General features: G+C 37.9%; 1 protein-coding gene across 1 annotated transcript in view; it reads right to left on the bottom strand.

Moving 5' to 3' along the window:
- Nucleotides 1-885: 885 nt before the first annotated feature.
- The window catches only part of THSD7B (thrombospondin type 1 domain containing 7B), a 746,473-nt gene continuing 729,194 nt past the window's right edge, over nucleotides 886-18,164 (bottom strand). Inside the window, exons 22-27 of the mRNA XM_042948618.1 lie at nucleotides 17,201-17,374; nucleotides 17,005-17,100; nucleotides 14,261-14,343; nucleotides 12,022-12,214; nucleotides 8,837-8,924; nucleotides 886-1,100 (exon numbers count right to left, since the gene is read on the bottom strand). Of these exons, the coding sequence (XP_042804552.1) occupies nucleotides 1,019-1,100; nucleotides 8,837-8,924; nucleotides 12,022-12,214; nucleotides 14,261-14,343; nucleotides 17,005-17,100; nucleotides 17,201-17,374 (716 nt within the window). The 3' untranslated portion in view covers nucleotides 886-1,018. The remainder of the gene's footprint in view (nucleotides 1,101-8,836; nucleotides 8,925-12,021; nucleotides 12,215-14,260; nucleotides 14,344-17,004; nucleotides 17,101-17,200; nucleotides 17,375-18,164) is intronic.

The following is an 18,164-nucleotide window of genomic DNA, read 5'->3' as shown; positions in this document are numbered from 1 at the left end:
CAAACAATTATCTTCATAAAATGGTTTCAGCCTTTTAATGTGTTTAGATATTATTGAAACCTTATAAAAGCAAGACTTGCTACAAACAGGATTGGTGTTCGATGTATATTAAATGAGGTCAGATAATTAAATTCAAAAGAAGAATTTATAAATATTCAGATAAGAAAATTGAAATTACAAAAGCAGAGTTTGTCGTCATTAAACTGAATTACAACTGTGTATGGCATAGTACTATATCTACATGGCTAAGTTTCTGTTAAAATACAGTTTCAGTAATCAAATAATCTACCTCATTCTCCAATATAACCACCTAACACTCAATACAGATTTCATTCAGAAACCACCTAGCTTTCATCTAAACCAGCAATTACACCCACTCCACTCCCCACCCCCCCACCTCAACAAATGCAATCCGTGAAGTGCCATCATCCCCTGGCTACAAAACAAAGTACAATATTTAAAGGTAAAAACTCAGAGAATTTCTGAAATGGTAAGCCATTCTCTCTGTGTTCATGAAAATAGGCAATCCAATTTGAAAGTCTTTGAACCAATGTAAACTCTAGAAAACTCAGTGTTGAAGTATGGGAAGAATAAAGACTTGCACTAATATAGTGCGTAACAAAGCAGTGTCAGGCTCGTCATTTACAGTAAACGCCTTGATTCGACTTTCCTCCAGATTGTCATCATGCTGCTGAAGATAAAGTTTATGGGAGTCTGTGGGAATTCCATCATGTTTTCTTCTTCCCATTTCCAAACAGGAAGAGAAGGGTTTTTCAGGACCCTTGGGAGAATCAAAAAAGTAAACACACACCCACAAACAACTTGAAAGCAAAATGGCAGACCTAATAATCCTTGACTTCATGTCCAAATGAAGTTGAGGCAATATTACTTTCGCAATATTTGCATTCTGCCCAATGTATCACATCATGAGATTCCTCAAAAAACTGAGAAGTCTGAGAGCTACAAAAGAGAAAGCGGTTAAGGCAGTTGATGTCTACATTTGGATTTCTTTTTCAGGTTACATGTCTAAGTCTCCATCGTAGGCTAAGGTCAGAGGCTTCTGTTGGGGAGGTGTGCTTTGATGTGGTTTTGGCTTCTTGCTGCAAAGGGAAAAGAATTCCTCAGATAAAAATTGTTCACAGAGTTCTGTTTGATCTGCCAAAAACTATTGTGAGGTATAGAAATTCAAGCAGCTAAATGACAAAAGATTGAGCGCTCTGAACCTGTGGCTTTGTTTTTTGAATACTTTACCCCTATTTTAGGGAGAACTTGTCATTTTTTCTAAATCTTAAAAATGGTTTCATGGAACCAGTGAACGTGGTAGAGGGCTACTTTTCTTGTTCTTGTTTATACTCAGTAATGCCAACATCTGCTGTTCACTAATTCCTAAGCTACTGTGACCTGCATGCACATCAGAGATGTTTAACATGAGCAGCTGGAGCAGCCAGGCTTCTGTGCCTTACCCGGGTCTCGTTTTTAAGTAAACACACTTCTGCTCTTGCCTGAAGCCTGACATTTAGATGCCATGTAACCAGAGTCTGTCAGGACACTTTCTCTGATTCTGCAGAGCCGCTCACACCTGGTCTCTGTTTTACCGCAGGTTGACAACTTTGCCAGGTCAGGGAGGGCTGCTCTTCCTTCTCAGAGAAGCTGAGGTTGACTAACCTTGGTAAATCACACAGTGATGGCCCAGATCTGGGGCAAAACAACCTGCATTACACTCTGAGTCTTAGTATGGGTGAAACTCAACTTACGTTGATGAATGTTAATAGTTTGAATTTGGCCACATGGTGCCCCACCTCTACCATAAGGCCTGTCTTCCTTTCTCAGTACTTTTGCATTCTCATGCCTTCAGTGCCCAGGTCTTGGGGGTTGTCCTTACCAGCAGGGAGGCAATTCTTTCCTTGTCTCCAAGTTTATTTTAATAGCATCTATTATTTTTATTAATGTTTATTTTTGAGAGAGAGAGCAGAAGCAGGGGAGAGGCAGAGAGAGAGAGGGAGACACAGAATCTGAAGCAGGCTCCAGGCTCTGAGCTGTCAGCACAGAGCCTGATGCGGGGCTCGAACTCATGAGCTGCAAGATCATGACCTGAGCCGAAGTCAGATTTTAACGGACTGAGGTGCCCCAAATAGCATCTATTATTGGAAATATACTAACTGCCAAGCCCTGTGCTGAACATTTTACATCTCAATAAATCCCAGAACAATCCTAAGAGAGGGGAAGCATTGATTTTTTTTTTTCATTACAGAGAAGGACTAGAAAGGTCACTTACCTTCCCTCAAGTCACCAAGTGGCCGAGCCTGAAAACTAAGCACCTCTAACACATAGGCCCAGGCCCAGGCATCAACCTCTTCAGTGCACTTCCTCTGTATCCATGTCATTAACTTGGCACTTGGTAGAAACATTTTGGTGTGTACATGGGAATTTTCATACTTTGAACTTAAATTAGAAACACATTTTAATGTGTACAGTTCGGTGGCACAATGTTGTGTAACCATCATCTTATCTAGTTCCAGAACATTTTCATCACCTAAAGAGAAACTCTATACTCACAGAAGTAGTCTTCCTATTTCTCCCACACTCAAGCCCCTGGCAACCACTTAAACTTCTGCACCTTAGGGGTTTGCCTATTTTGAATACTTCATCCAGATGGAACCATTCTATATGTGGCTTTTGTGTCTGACTTAAAATGGAGAATTCTGTATTACATGAATTTTACTGCACACACACACATGTGTGTGTGCTTGATAGAATTAAAATGGTTTTAAGGAGAATCACCTAGTTTAAATGCTCAAGTTCTAAAAGTATTTTTTTGGTTCGATAATGAATCAAAAACAAGAAATGAAAAAAATTTTTAAATCACTAGAAGGGGGCACGTTGGTGGCTCAGTGACTTAAGTGTCCGGCTTCAGCTCAAGTCATGATTTCACATCTCATAAGTTCTAGCCCCGCATCGGGCTCTGTGCTGACAGCTCAGAGCCTGGAGCCTGCTTCGGATTCTGTGTCTCCCTCTCTGCCCCTAAAAAATAAATGTTAAAAAACTTAAAAAAAAATCATTAGAAGGAAAACCACAGATGGCATCTGTGTTCCTGCCTGGCAGCTGGGGTGCAGTGGGTGCTCAGTGGGTTATGAGGTGAGGCTGGGCATGGGCTACACAGAGACACCTTCCAACTAGGGAAACTGAGGAGAGGAAGGAACCTGCTCTAGCATCCTCTGTCATGGGAAGCCTCCAGTTTCCTGCTTCTCAAAAGCTTATTCATTTTGTCATTATTAGAATAATAGTCAATGTAACTTTAATATAGAAGTATATTCCAGTGGCTCTGGTTCTATTGTTTGGCCCAGACTCTTGCATAGAGAATGGACCCAGCTTGAAATGAGGTCCAGAGCATGCTAATCTGTAGCATTTAAAAGTGCTAAGAAATCCCACAAACGACAGTTGAGGACAACTTGGAAGTAACAGCTTGTGCATCCACTGTGGTGGAGGTTTGGTTATAGTGGAGGTTGTCCTAATACAAGATAATTCATCTGAAATGACAGTTGGGGTCTTGCTCATCCTCTATCTCTTGCCTTTTGAGGGGGAAGGGAAGATACGGAGGTGTTTCCAAATAGTTTTTGGTTATCCATTCTTAATTTGCATTTGTGAAGGGTGATGGGCAAAAAAGCAAAAGCTGAGTCCTGGGGAGTGGGGAAGAGGGATAGAGATGGCTGGATCTTTATGTCAACATTGCCAGGGAGACACTGAAGTGTGGTCAGCTGTTTTTTGGGCCCATATTGTGCTCAAAATAGGAGCTGAGTTTCCACATAAGGAATTATGAACATTGTATCAACCACTGGGAAAAAAGAGGGGTTTTCTAATACATAGTCCTTAAATCCTTGTGGGCCATGGGGTGTGCTGGGGATCATTTGGATGAAGGCGACGTTTTATTATGATTGTGTAACCTCTCAATTGATACTAATGTCGTAACTATGAATGTGTGCGACCTGAGAAATTTTATTAAATGTTGGTAAACCGAGTAAGGTGATACTGTGCTGGGTAGCTGTGGCTTTTGAAACCTTACTGGTGAGTTAAAAAAAACCCTGAGGGGAGGGGATATGTAGCAGGGTTGTCCTCAGCAAAGCCACCAACTTGGGGACTTGTCTTTAGAGGCCCTGCTCCCTTTCCTTTTTCCCTTAATTCTTTTTCTAAAAATATATTTTCTCCTCCACTCTGGTCTCAGGAAAGGTGTGACCACCTCACTCACACTAAATCAGGACCTGCCGTTGCTTGGCAAATAGGCCACCGCCACTCATCCCATACCCAGGATGGATCTCTAATCCATCACACTGTTCTTCCCTGTCGGACTGAGGTGGAGCCTCGTAACTCTTCCTAATAGAGCACTCGTGACAGCCACCGTCACTTTCAGGTTTGGCACAGAGATAAAACTATTATGCGACTCTGGCTGTAAGAGATCTTTGAAAGACACACATTTTTTTTTCCTTTTTATTAAAAATTTTTTTTTTAATATTTATTTTTGAGAGAGAGAGAGGAAGCAAGGGAGGGGCAGAGAGGGAGACATAGAATCTGAGGCAGGCTCTGAGCTTCAGCACAGCGCCGAACATAGGGCTTGAACTCATGAACTGGGAGATCATGACCTGAGCCAAAGTCAGACACACTTAACCCACTGCCCCAAATGACACACATTTAAAGTGACCTCTTTCATGATCATTTGAATTTTAGCAAGGGCTAAAACCAGTAAACCAGGAAAACAAACTGATTATAGACTTAAAGGCAAATTGCTGGTACTCAACAGTACCAATGAATTCCAGCCCCAGGGCAGTAGAGCTTAAATAGCTTGATGAAAGCCGGAACTGTCTTTGGTTTAGGCAGCCATTCCTAAGGGCAGGGCCTCTGGAATTGGGGACACTACTCTCAAACTTGGGCAGAATGGGGGCCCATTTACTGAATGGCACTGGGCAGGGCAGGATGGATATGCGATAGTTATCTGCAGCAATTTTCTGGTACTATATCTACATTAACTACAAGCTCACCCAGAGCTCATCTGGACTCAATTGCCTCATGGATCTTTACTGCCAGGGGAGCAGGGCATCAGTAATATTTCAAAAACTTCGAACACTAATGGTAGATGTACAAAGGGTTGTATCTGAACAAAGCGGTCCTTAAGAAGACTATTTTTCTATATTTTCTCAAAAGCGCTTCTAAGTTTTATTATAAATTGCTTTCATCTAAAATATACACCTAAGGCCTGGCATATTATAGCAGTTCTCTTGTCCTAAGCCTTTTATTTTGGGGAGAAAATATAAAATCACCAAAACTGTCATCCTCTAACTCCTGTGCAACCTATTTAATAGAAGTAAATGTCGTGAAAGTATCTATTTGGACTCTTTAGGCAGCTCATATGTAACAGTAAATGATATGGGTTTTGATATCAAAAGGTCTGTTCCCAAGTCTATAGCTTACTTGGGAAACAAAGAACATCTAAAAAATATGAAAGCTGGAGACACTACATTGAGTTTTTAGGATTACTGAAGAGAAAGAAATTGCAGACGAGAAGACCAGTGGAAAGAACGTAAGCTCTGGGCCTAGGCATACCTAGAAGTGATTTTATCAGGTTGATGACCTCAGAAAAACTTGCTCTGTCTTTAAAATGGGTATGATAATAGCAATAACACATTAGATTATTGTGAGGACTGGAAAAGACAATCTATGTAAAACACCTAGGTTTGGTTGTGTGTGTGTGTGTTTACTTACCACTCATTTAATCATCCACTTATTCTACTTTGGATGGTAGAGGAGTAAGAGATTTATAGAAGTAACTACAATCACAGCATAGAGTAAATGCCAGAGAAGAGGAAGCATGGACATGTTATTCCAGACTGTTTGGGAAAATGTTGGCATTTGAGGTTTACTGGGAAGAACTAATAGCATGTCAATAGCTAATGGTGAAAATTCATTCTAGATAAACGGGACTTAAGGAGGTACCTTGGAAGCAGCCGACTCCTTGCAAAACTAGAAGGTACCACCGTAAGCATCCTAATAAAAGGTTACTTCTCCCAAAAACATTATCCTTCAGAAAGAAGTTATAGGCTTATATTCAACCCTTATATAAGTTTTCCATATAATGAAGAGCTTACCTTTATAATAATAAAAAAAACTGACATCAAAATTGAACATGCACAGTGAAAATGAAAAGGCAAATTTCCCTAATACATTTGAAAGGGTACATGGGGTCTTAGGAGAAAACTTCTGAAACAGCAACATGGATAACAAATGTGGTATCTCAAACAACTTGGATAGAAATGAAAATGGTAAACTTGAGAAACTGAAACTGACTGTGGGAAGAGAGATAACAGTAATTACAAAGTGATCTGAAAGATGGATACAAACTTTGCTATGAAATGGGAAAGTAGAGAAAATGAGTATATTATAATGAATATATAATATAGGATTATGGGTACGAATGCAGAACTAAGCATATTGGTTAAATATTACAGTAGATAATTTACCATTTCATCAAAATAAAGAGTTTATTAAGGAGGTAATTTTTCTAAAAAATTTCTTCAATGAGAAAAATACACACACGGGACTGTCCAAGGCATAGGGAAATAGATGTACTTGGAATGATTGTTCAGGCTGAAATTATGGAAGGCTAGCTAGGCAGCCAGAACATGACTTTCCTTTTGTTGTCAATGGAAAGTCACTGCTGGTGTCTAAGTAGGAGAGAGGCTGATCATTTGGCTAAATTTTAGAAAGACTAATTTTGCTGTAGATAGCAGAAAGGAGTATTTGCATTAAGTCCAAGTATGTAGCTATTGTGCTATACCTAATGGGAGGTGATTAAGGCCAAGCATTGAAGATGAAACAAATAGATGTACAAAATACTGTACATAAATATTTATGTAATTTGGTCACTAAAATGTAAGGGGGATTATATTGATCTTTAAAAAATTCTCTAGAAAACTGTTTCCAGAATTCAGTGATGTACCTAATTAATCCCCAGAGCTTAGGGTCATTCAGAAAGGGCCTCAATAAATATTTATTCCTGAAGGAATGGAGAAATGCAAAAAGGCAAATTTAATGACTTACTGTTGATTTTTAATCTCTTAGATATTCCAGGGAGGCGGGAACAATAGGATTTGGAATTGAGGATGTAGCAATTAACAACTAGAACACATCCCAGCTTTTACAGAACAGATTTTCTGATTCTCTTACACTGTGTTGGGTCATTACTTTCAGAGGAGCTTCTCATCTGTCAAACCTTCATGTCCTTTGTTACAATATAAGACCTTTTCCTCCCTTTCTAATCTTTTCTAGTGATGAATGCATCCTATCACTCTGAACCTCATATAAGGCTTTCAACTTCACACTTGTTCATTAAGACACCATCTAGGAATACATACAAAATTTATCAATTGAGACATAAAAATTGGTCAAATCATTTGATTATAGGTTGAAGGACTAACCGAAGGTGTTACTTTTTACTACAGCACTATGGACACATTAGCTGGATAGAAATCCAATTTCTAGAGATTCAATTTGTAGCACTATAGGTGGCAGAAAGAATTAAAGTCATCTTATTTTCTTCACTAACTTTCACTGATCCAGAGCAAAGATTTAAAAACCTGTGTAACCTTGGAAACAGAATTTGAGACTAAATATACAACGGTTGGATTTGAATCGAGATTAAAACTTGGGTAAAAATTCTCAAGGAAATAGTTTAATAGATGATGAATATAAATATCTCAATTTGGAGAAAAACAAGGTAACATTTGATCTCATGAAAATAAAAAGATCCTTTGGAAATTTTGCTTTGGAAGCTAATAAAATATTGTCAACACACTTGAAAACATTCAAATGTATTTACATCTGTCTGGTCTCAACAACAACTCATCAACTAAATTTTCAGGAACAAGTCACTTAGAAAATGGGGTTCCTGAAATTGTCAAATTTTCTCTATCTGGTCAATGTGGATAAAACCTGGCCTCTATTTAAAATGTACTAAAGGGGCACCTGGGTGGCTCAGTTGGTTAAGTGTCCGACTTGGGCTCAGGTCATGATTTCGCAGTTCATGAGTTCTAGCCCCGTGTCGGGCTTTTTGCTGACAGCTCAGAGCCTGGAGCCTGTTTTGGATTCTGTGTTTCGCTCTGTCTCTGCCCCTCCCCCACTCTGTGTCTTTCTCTCAAAAATAAAAGAAAAATGTACTAAACAGGCTGATTGAACCCACTGGTCAAGATAGGTCATATTAGAATTATCTGGAGTAATGGCTCTTAGCCTTGGCTGCATTTTAGAATTACCTGGAGTGCTTTTAAACATCCAGATGACCTGGCCACATGCAAGATTAATTAAGTCAATCTCTGAGGCTGCAACCAAGTATCAATTCCCAGGAGGTGCCAAGAGATGCCAACATACAGTCAACACTGAAAGATAGTCTAAATCAGGGGTGCCTGGGTGGCTCAGTCGGTTGGGTGTCTGACTTCAGCTCAGGTCATGATCTTGCAGTCTGTGAGTTCGAGCCCCATGTTGGGTTCTGTGCTGACAGCTCAGAGCCTGGAGCCTGCTTCAGATTTTGTGTCTCCCTCTCTCTGCCTCTCAAAAATTAAAATATTTTAATGTTTATTTAATCAAAAAAAGTCTAAATCAAAATACTAAAATGGAAATTTCCTTATAATGATTTACATCTTCTGATATTATTTGAAAACCAAATAAAAAAGTTATATTCTACTGTTGATAATTATTTGTGGGTTCAGGAGTCCAATTACAATAGCCAATGGCCTTTTAGCATAATATGTCACCTATAAGAATATGGAATATAAACGTTTTGCTAGTTAGTACTTACCAAAGAAGGTAGGAAGTAAATACTAGGAAAATCATGATAAGAAAACCGCCACCTGAAATGCCATAAACCCAGATTTTTACTCGGCCATCTGTTTAAAATAGAGATTAAATAAGGTTAGCATGCAAAAGAATTCTCAGACTATTTTAATTTTGTATGTTTATGTAGTCTTATACATGTAACACAAAAGTGTCACAATACATTTTGACAACATATACAGAACCAAAAAAATTACGAGGCAATCCTACATGCAAAGAAAATTACTCTCACCACTTTTGGGGACTTTGCTTCTTGAATGATGTTGAATGAACAAAAACTATATGCCCAAATAAGCTAATGATAAATTCACCAAATTATGTCAAATTATAACCATACATGTGAATATTTGCTTATTATTTTGATGCCCTATCTGCTATAGTTAAGAAAAATAGAACCCAATAGTCTGATCTATTTTGTGATTTTTAATATGTATAACTTGAGTGTATATATGTTTTTCTATTTTCTGCTTATGTGAGCATGTTTAACTGGTCTGAGAGAGATGCCTGAGTATCTCCAAGGAACTGCATTCCTTCCTGAAAGATAGATGCACACAGAAGATTCATTATACTACGTGAATGTAATTAACTGCAGGTCCAAAAAACTTATTGGCATCTTGAAAGGCTTCTATGGGATGAACAACTATCAAAATCTATTGTAAACAACAACTGTTTGGAATAAAATCACAATTACGTTCAATTATATTATCACTACCCATTACAGTTTTTGCTTATAAGACACTTTAAAGCCTCAGTCAGGTTTTTAGAATGAGGTTTCAATGTAGTAATGATATTTTTCTATGGTCATAAAATTTTAACAAAGCTTTGATTCAGATCTCTTTGAAACACTAATGATGCAATCCCCTATTCTGAGTTTTTTACATTGGAAGAAAGAAAAAAAAAGAAAAAAAGTCTTCCCTGAGTGATAAAGTACCTTTCATCTTTTTACTCCTAAACCTCCTAGAACTGAAGTACTGGGAGGGTCCAGTACTTTTAAATCCCCAGTGTAGAAGGATGTGGTCCATGTTACTTAAAAAAAGAATATAACTTTTTATAATAATATAATGGATAGGATCAAACTTCAAACTATTGAAAAAAGATATGTAGTGAAAAATAAGTCTCCCTGATGCTCTCTCTCAATTCCCAACCCAGCAGCGACCATTGTTATGTTTCCTTGTGAATCATTTTAGTTTCCTTTGTATATGCAAATATAGCAGCAGAGCATGCATGCAGTTTTCCATGCTAGATCTTAAAAGCAGGTCTCATTCTCTTTAATAGGAGATGTATAAGTGTATTATATTTTGTTTTTCCATATTCTGTTTATCAACATTTAGGTTATTTCCATTCTTTTTTTTTTTTTTTTGTTAAAGTTTATTATTTTTGAGAGAGAGGGAGACAGAATCCGAAACAGGCTCCAGGCTCTGAGCTGTCAGCACAAAGCCTGATGCAGGGCTAGAACCCACAAAACATGAGACCATGGCTTGAGCCAAAGTCGGTCGCTTAACCAACTGGGCCACCCAGGCACCCCTCCACTCATCTTTTTATACAACAAGCAGTCATAACAAATATTATTTAGTATACATATATATATATATATATAGTTGTATGATGGGTTCCTAGCAAAGAACTCTTAGGTCAAACTGTATGATACATATTGCCTAAACGACTTTCTTGAGGTTGTTCCAATTTACACTATCAAGAGAAAAACATAGACACACAGATGTATGTTGACATACATGCTATTACTGATATTTTAATTAGCTCCCAAAGGCTAAGGACCCCACGTGTGGATTTGAGCATTCATTTCTCTAGAACCTCACCCTAATTCTCTTCCTGAAGTAGGGTGGTCAGGCAATGGGTGACCCTGGCTACATTTTATATCCTGCTTCCTTCAAATTTAAAGCTACTGCTAATTCAGTCACAAAATGAATGAAATGTTTTTAAAACCTATAGCATGCCCAGACATACAGGGAGATCAAAAATGAATAAGATACTGTGGTCATCCTGAAGAGGGGGTTGAAGAGTGTACATCTGATTTCTCCTACTAGATCTAGTTTCTGTTTTTTTCTTCACTTAAGCACGTCATTGAGGCACTTTTGATATGCAGGTGCATAGGTTCTGTGGGGGAAATTCCCAGGGTATATTTTGCTTGAGCTTTGCCTGCCTCTTTCTTCTCCATGCCCTGTTGGACCACTTTGCTTAGTCATTAGTAGCATTTTGTTTCCTAGGAAAGGTGTGTATGATAAGCACCAAGAATCATGCTTTTGTTTTCTGCATACTTCATAAGTGGGGAGCTGAAACAAATGCTATCTATGAAAGGCCTTACTGACCTGCCTTTCAAATATTACTATCACTTACTGGTGGTATGACCTTGGTCAAATTCATTTTCATTGTTTCAGACTCCGAATCTCAAAAATGGGGGATGATAGCATCTCATTAGGTTTTTGCAATTTCATGAGATCGTTCACTCCGTATAACCAGCACAGAATGATAGGGTACACAGAAAGCGTCAAATAAATGTTCATTCCTATCCTGAATCACCACCAATTCCTAAGCCCTGCAGGTCCAGCATGGTGGTAGAACAACAATCCTGTAAGGCAGGTGCTTATGGACCTGTGTACTCACTTATAAAATCAATTAAAAGACACTATGCTGAATCACAAAATGGGTACATTCTGAGCCATGATGCCAAGGTATGTCTGTCTGTGAAATTAAGGCTCTTTACTACTCCACTAGTGTTACTTAAACTAGATAGGGTCCCTAGACATTTCCTAAGGTATCTACACATTCTTGATCTATGGCAATTTTTGCTTTTAATTTGAATTATATACAGAAAACTCCAGTTAAAAGGCATTCTCTCTTGCAGAGATAACTTACAATTGAAAGATAATTTTAAATGTTAATATTTTGAGAACTTAATTCAGTATCTTTTACACTGGGGTTGAAACAGATTTATCTTAAACCATCCATGAGAACATTTTACATTTAAAGGGACTACCTCTTATATGGCACTCAAAGTTAAGAAACCTTGAATTCGACCACATCACCTCTTCAGTCTCTTCCTTCCCTCCATTCTTTCTGTCATAAGCAGTGGTTACAACATGAACCCCACCCCCATGTGAAAAATGTGTATTTCTTACGTCTTAAATGTACCTGGATCAAGGGGTTGAAGTGACCATCCTTTAAAAATATCATGTATTTTTGAATTCACAGGTCTGTTTTTCCCAGCAAGGTTTTTCACATCAGCTTTTTTATCCTCTGAGCCTGGTACTTTCATGCAGTAATCCAAGAAACCATTTGATCTCATTATCTCTGTATAGCCCTTTTCACAGCCACAGACGCCACCCTATGGAATACAGAATAGTTTTACGGTTACACAGTGATGAAAAAGAAGAATTTAAATGTTGGGATCACTTAATACGTGCATGATATGTTATGGCAGTTTGGGGTTTTTCAGCAACAGAGTTGCCAAAGAGATGAAAAGCCAAACAGTTCATCTTTCTGAATTCCAAAGTCAACCCTTGAATACAGCATCAGATTTTTCTGCAGGTTTACAATTCTTACGCCTCCCCTATAAGAAATCACAACAGACGGCATTCATTCCATCCTTTTTTCTCTCTCGCAGAGATATTTGAGGCACACTTAATCAAATTATCTTCTACTCTTCCCCCAACTCTTTCAGATTCCTGCCCACTCACTCAAACCTGCTGCCCTTGATGCTGAGAAGTAAAGCAACACAGATTATGTACTTTGTGCTGTTTGATGTCTGTTGCTGCACCAGCTGCTGAATGCTGCTCGTCCCTTGTACCCTTGATCACTAACTAGTCTGAACTACCTTTCTGCTTGGAAGCTTGGTTCTGCACTCAAGTAGAGCAGCCTAAGTAGAGGAAAAAAAAAAAAGACTTCACCAGATGTCCCATATGCTTCCTTGTAGTAACCTGAGTGTCACAATACATCACATTCCTAGTCGGCACCATGTCAATGTGTTCTTCATATTTGTGAATTTCTGGTCATTTTCATATACAATAAATCTCTCCAAGATGCTGGCTATGATGAGGCATAACGAACAAGGATTTTGTTCTGTCTCTAGGAGTGAAACTGAAAATAATCGTTCTTCCCTCTTCCCTCAAATAAAAAGATGATAGAGAAGAATAGAACAAGTTAAGCATAAAATTATGAATCTGTATGACTTTGCTGTTAGAGCTCCTCATCTGAAACTGTTGATATGGCATTATTTGAACAGGCCCCTAGCCTCACATAACCACTCAGGTCTGGGTGATTCAGAAGGATGGCTATATTTGGGTCATCAATTGTTAACTGAACACATGATTTTAAGGAGCAATAGACACTCCAACTAAAGAGGGCACCTCAATCTTGTACAAAAGGCAAAGATCAGAAAAGTATGGTAGAATTAATCACTGCCCATTGTTTAGTGAACAGGCAGCATTCTTATCATAATGACAATTATTACAACATTTCGTTTGAAGATATTACATGGTGTTCAATGGAGAGAACTAGTTATGACAATTGAGGTAATCTCAATTAGTCTAAGTAAAAAGTTGTAACCAATCACATGTGCCAAAGGTTCAACGTAAAAGGTATTTGTTTTATTAAAGAGGGTATCCAGATAGTTGGTGGAAAGCCACAACTTCTATTTTGCAAATCTCATTAGCATATGAAGTTGTTGCTGACCCCTTTTCTCCTCTGTAAGCGTAGGTATTTGCTTTTCTGTGGTAAAGAATTAACCTACTTTAAAAGATCCATAAAATAGGATTGAGTGCTTGAATTATTTTTAACCAGATAATTTTTGGGAGAGAACACATAAGAAGAAGAAAACTATTTCTTTAGGGAACATGACATAACTTTATATATGCACCGCACACTGTGAGTGCCATTGATCAGAATACAGAATACATTGCACATTTTGCATTAATTCCTGAGGGGTAAATGGGAGAAGAACAGAGGGAAAGATTTCTGCTTTAAAAAAAAAGTGTGCAGGTGCACATACATTCTTCATAGGCAAATATTCAACTTTTACTAAGTAATTAGCAAATATAAACATTTAGATCTTTCAAAATAGTTTGGCTAGATGAAAGTTTAAGAAATACAGAATAAATCCACGAAGAACATTTATCGGTAAACAGAGATAATATAAACTAGACATCTGAAAGGTAGATTTGGCTATAGTCAGAGTTACAGAAAAAGACTGTTCTTCATAAGACATGGCTCTACAAAGAAAAATCCTTAATACCTGCATTTATTCCTGCAAACTCCTCTAGATGGTACCGTGAGCACACGGAACTGCTGCTGGGGCTGGAGCCCCCTTGAAAACACCCAATAGCATATGCATAAGACAGCAATTAACTGTAGAAGGCTCCCGCACCGGACTCACCTGGGTACAGTAGGAGAAAGGTTTCCTGCAGGCTGGATTACACTGCCGAATGGCAGCGGGACGGGCCTGAGGGGAGCAGCCTCCTACAAAAAAACAAAAAACCCACCATCACTTGTGGACTTTGCTATGGTAAACATTAATTTTTTTTTTTTTTTCCTCTTTCCTCTCTGGCAATGGCCACACTATAACAGTATTATTTTTTTTATATCCATTTGCTTGACATATGGTCCAGCCGTATTTTGTAGATTACTCCAGGAAGAATTGTTCAAGAGGGGAGGCTCTGCTAACAAGATGGTCACAGTAGTTTTTACACCTGCTTATTGGCATTGTCATTCTATCATACAGCTCTGCTTGAGGGTAACATCTGCGTGCAGGGATCAGGAAAAGAACTGATGAAATTTCAATGTAAGTTCTGGAGCAGAAAATAGATCTGCTCAAAGACTCATTCTATGTATATTTTTCTCCTGCTCCTGCATACCCTAACTAGGCAATAAGCCAACTGGCAACAACCAAATGTGAAAAGAATGCCACTGATGGATTCATGGACGACAATAGCAAACACTTTGGTAACAGTTTTAAATGTATCTCAACTGGAACACACACACACACACACACACGATCATAAAAATGAAGCTTTACACATTTTTCAAAGCAAATGTATAAGCTCTGGGAGAGGCAGTCATACATCTGACACAGTACTTACAGGTGTTCATTAAATATTTTTGAGTAAATGGATGGAATAATGTCCCTACAATCTGAAAATCATTTACATATTAGTCATGCCTTTCTGGATTCAAGGTACTAAGCTAAGAATTTGACATATTATGAGGGCAGTATTTAAATTGTATTTATATAATACTGGTTTCATTTAGAGATTCTAGATTTTGCTTTACTATAATTGTCACCCAATTATAGTTTATGAATGGGTAGCTGGCGAAAAGCTTTCAGCCAAAGGTGGTATAGAAAACAGATCTATGTTTTCCCTGGGAATGATGCGGCTACATTCCCACTGTTACTGTTCCCACAGGGGGAAAAAATACCCAAAACCAAAAAAATTCTACAATCCAGAATTAGTACCTATGGGTGAAATGGATAATCTGGGCATTAGTGGCAATAACCACATGGACCTATTGCTACCAATAGTGGTTGGAGGACTGTTTACACTCTTTAGACCAGTGATCTCCAAAGAGTAGTGTCTGCACCCCAGGAGTATCAAATCTCTAGGGAATTGGGAAGAAAATTCAAGACTTTGTAGAGTTTATACAGTGTTTAAAGTTAAAAAATATTAAGCTCTAATACTTAACAGCTGATACTCGTAAGCTGAGCTGCTCATTGGATGGCCCTATGTTGTCCACCATGCACCAAATACTAGGTGCAGAGAATTTGATAGTGTAACCCTCACCAGTTAACTCTCAGCATGCTGCAGAGGATGCTACTTTCTGTGTTCCTGGTTAAGTAGATTTACAGTGTATTTAGTTCCAACAATAACTTACAGAATGGGCAAAATTATTGTAGGTATAAACAATGGATTAAAGGGAATACACAATGCCAAAATAGGCAAACAGGACAAAGGCAGAGGTGATGATTCTTCAATTCCTACAGAAGAACAGAACTTCTCTCACTGGTTCAATAAGCTCTGTCAGCCACAGGAGCAGTAAAAACAATGACAATTTTCTCTGATAAGCCATTAAAAAAACTCAAAATTGAGATCGTTTGTACATTCAAATGATATCCACTGTCATGAATGAGGAAGCCTTTTCTCAGTCTATATTTAGATATTAAATAATAATGACTAGCAAAATATCCAAAACCAAGTTTCTAGTGCATGACACGGAGATCTATAACCTAGAGCAAAAACAGTTTTTTGCACCATTAACAAATATATTTTATCTTTATCCACCCTTTTAATTTCAACTTTTGTATGTGTTTCATAAAATGTTAGGATAGCAGTTCAAGAATAGGATATGTTGAGAGATGTCCTCAAAAACTTTTTACTGAGAAGATAACATGATTTAAAACTTTAGAGACTAGTGTTTTAAACTCTTTTTTAGCCTTTGTCTCAGAACATGCTATTTAAGGAAATTTTATAGTGTGCCTTGTCATATATATTACTAGTCTTCAAATAGAATTGTTTGCATTCTAAGATGCAAAGTTTTATTACTCAGCCATAAGAATGAGATCTTGTCATTTGCAACCACATGGACAGACATGGAGGGTATTATGCTAAGTGAAATAAGCCAGACAGGAAAAGACAAATGTCCTCTTATTTCACTTTATATAAAATCTAAAAAACAAATGAACAAACAACAACAATAAATAAAGAACCAGACTTATAAATACAGAGAACAAACTGGTGGTTGCCAAAGGTCAAGGAGGGGGATGGTGTTGGGTGAAGGGGATTAAGTAGTACAAATTTCTAGTTATAAAATAAGTCACGGGGAAGCAAAATGCAGCATAGGGAATGTAGTCAATAATATCATGATATTCTTGTGGTGGGCATTTCGTAATGTATATAATTGTTGGGTCACTATGTTGTACACCCAAAGTTAATTTAACATTATATGCCAAGTATATATACCTCAACTCAAAATTTAAAACAAAATAAGGTTTCATGACAATTTGCTATGAAGATCATCTAAGGTCAACTGCCCAGTCTTCTCTTATAATGTGTAAGCTAATTCTTCTCACAAACACCAACACTCAGATCTTTTTGAAGTGCCCACACAAATCTTAGGCAGGAATACCTGTGACATTAATGCCATCTGAACGTTGGCACCATACAGTTCGTTCATTATTGTTCCAAAGACTTGCTTTCCATGTGTAGTGATAACATTTGCCTCCTGCAAGTAAATATGATAACAGCGGTTCTATTACACCTCACATACAAATAGAACAAGTGTTGCTCAATCAAGGCTGAGAACTGAAAAGTGCTCTTGGTACCTGTACAAGGGCGTGTTTCTAGAACCTGCTGGGGGCAGCTGTCTTGGTTGTCAAAAGACTGAACTATAAATGTCCTTGACCTAGATTGGCGGCCCATTGTCTCAAAGCTTCTTCCATTGATGCAGGTTAATTCACACGTGCTCCACTCTGACCATTCCGCTAAGTGGCAGTCTCCTGGATGATTGTGCAGTACAGAGCAAGGAAAATAACATGAACACTGGCACTTGGAAACATGGACAGGGCTCACAGTGAGATTTGTGGTGATGGCACAGTGATACAGGCAGGTTCTAGGTACTATACATTCCACCTTGACCAATTTCCCACTTAGAATACACTGAGAATAATAATTTATGGTTTAATCTAGTTTAGCAAGAAAGTACTGAAAACTAGATTACTATGATTTGAAATGAAGTAGTGGCAGTTTTATGTGGATAACACTATATGTCTTCTAGTGATAATAAACTTTTTAAAAGGGAGATGTAAAGATGATAGTAACTCAGTTTTCAAGGAGCAGCATTAACATAAAATAGACATCCACAGACACTATATAAAGGTAACAGTTTGGTCTCTGAAGTGGAGTATTTTTGAGTCTAAAGAATATATAATAATCTAAACATACACATTTGTAAGTATATATATATGTACATATGTATGTATTTACATGTGTGGATATATTCAGGCACCTTAAACTTATGCCATACAAGCTAGGTTGGTTATTAAGATTAAAATCAACTCATGCATATTATGTATCTAACAACGACCTTCACATTTTTAGAATGTTTTTATGAATCTATAGCATTACTTGCTCCTACCACCCCACCATTCATGGGGTCATCAAAGATCCAGTCAGCATGTTTTGAGTGATGGCCAATGCTGTCAGGTTAGGCATTATTAACATATTTTCTAGATGTAGCAAACTTAGGTTCAAAGCACTAGACTCTATGTCTCTGGTAAACACCAGTGA

The sequence above is a fragment of the Panthera leo genome, chromosome C1, assembly GCF_018350215.1.
Source record: "Panthera leo isolate Ple1 chromosome C1, P.leo_Ple1_pat1.1, whole genome shotgun sequence".
Taxonomy (NCBI): Eukaryota; Metazoa; Chordata; class Mammalia; order Carnivora; family Felidae; genus Panthera; species Panthera leo.
Note: the sequence above shows the minus strand (reverse complement) of the source record. Positions and strands in the feature narration are given on the sequence as shown.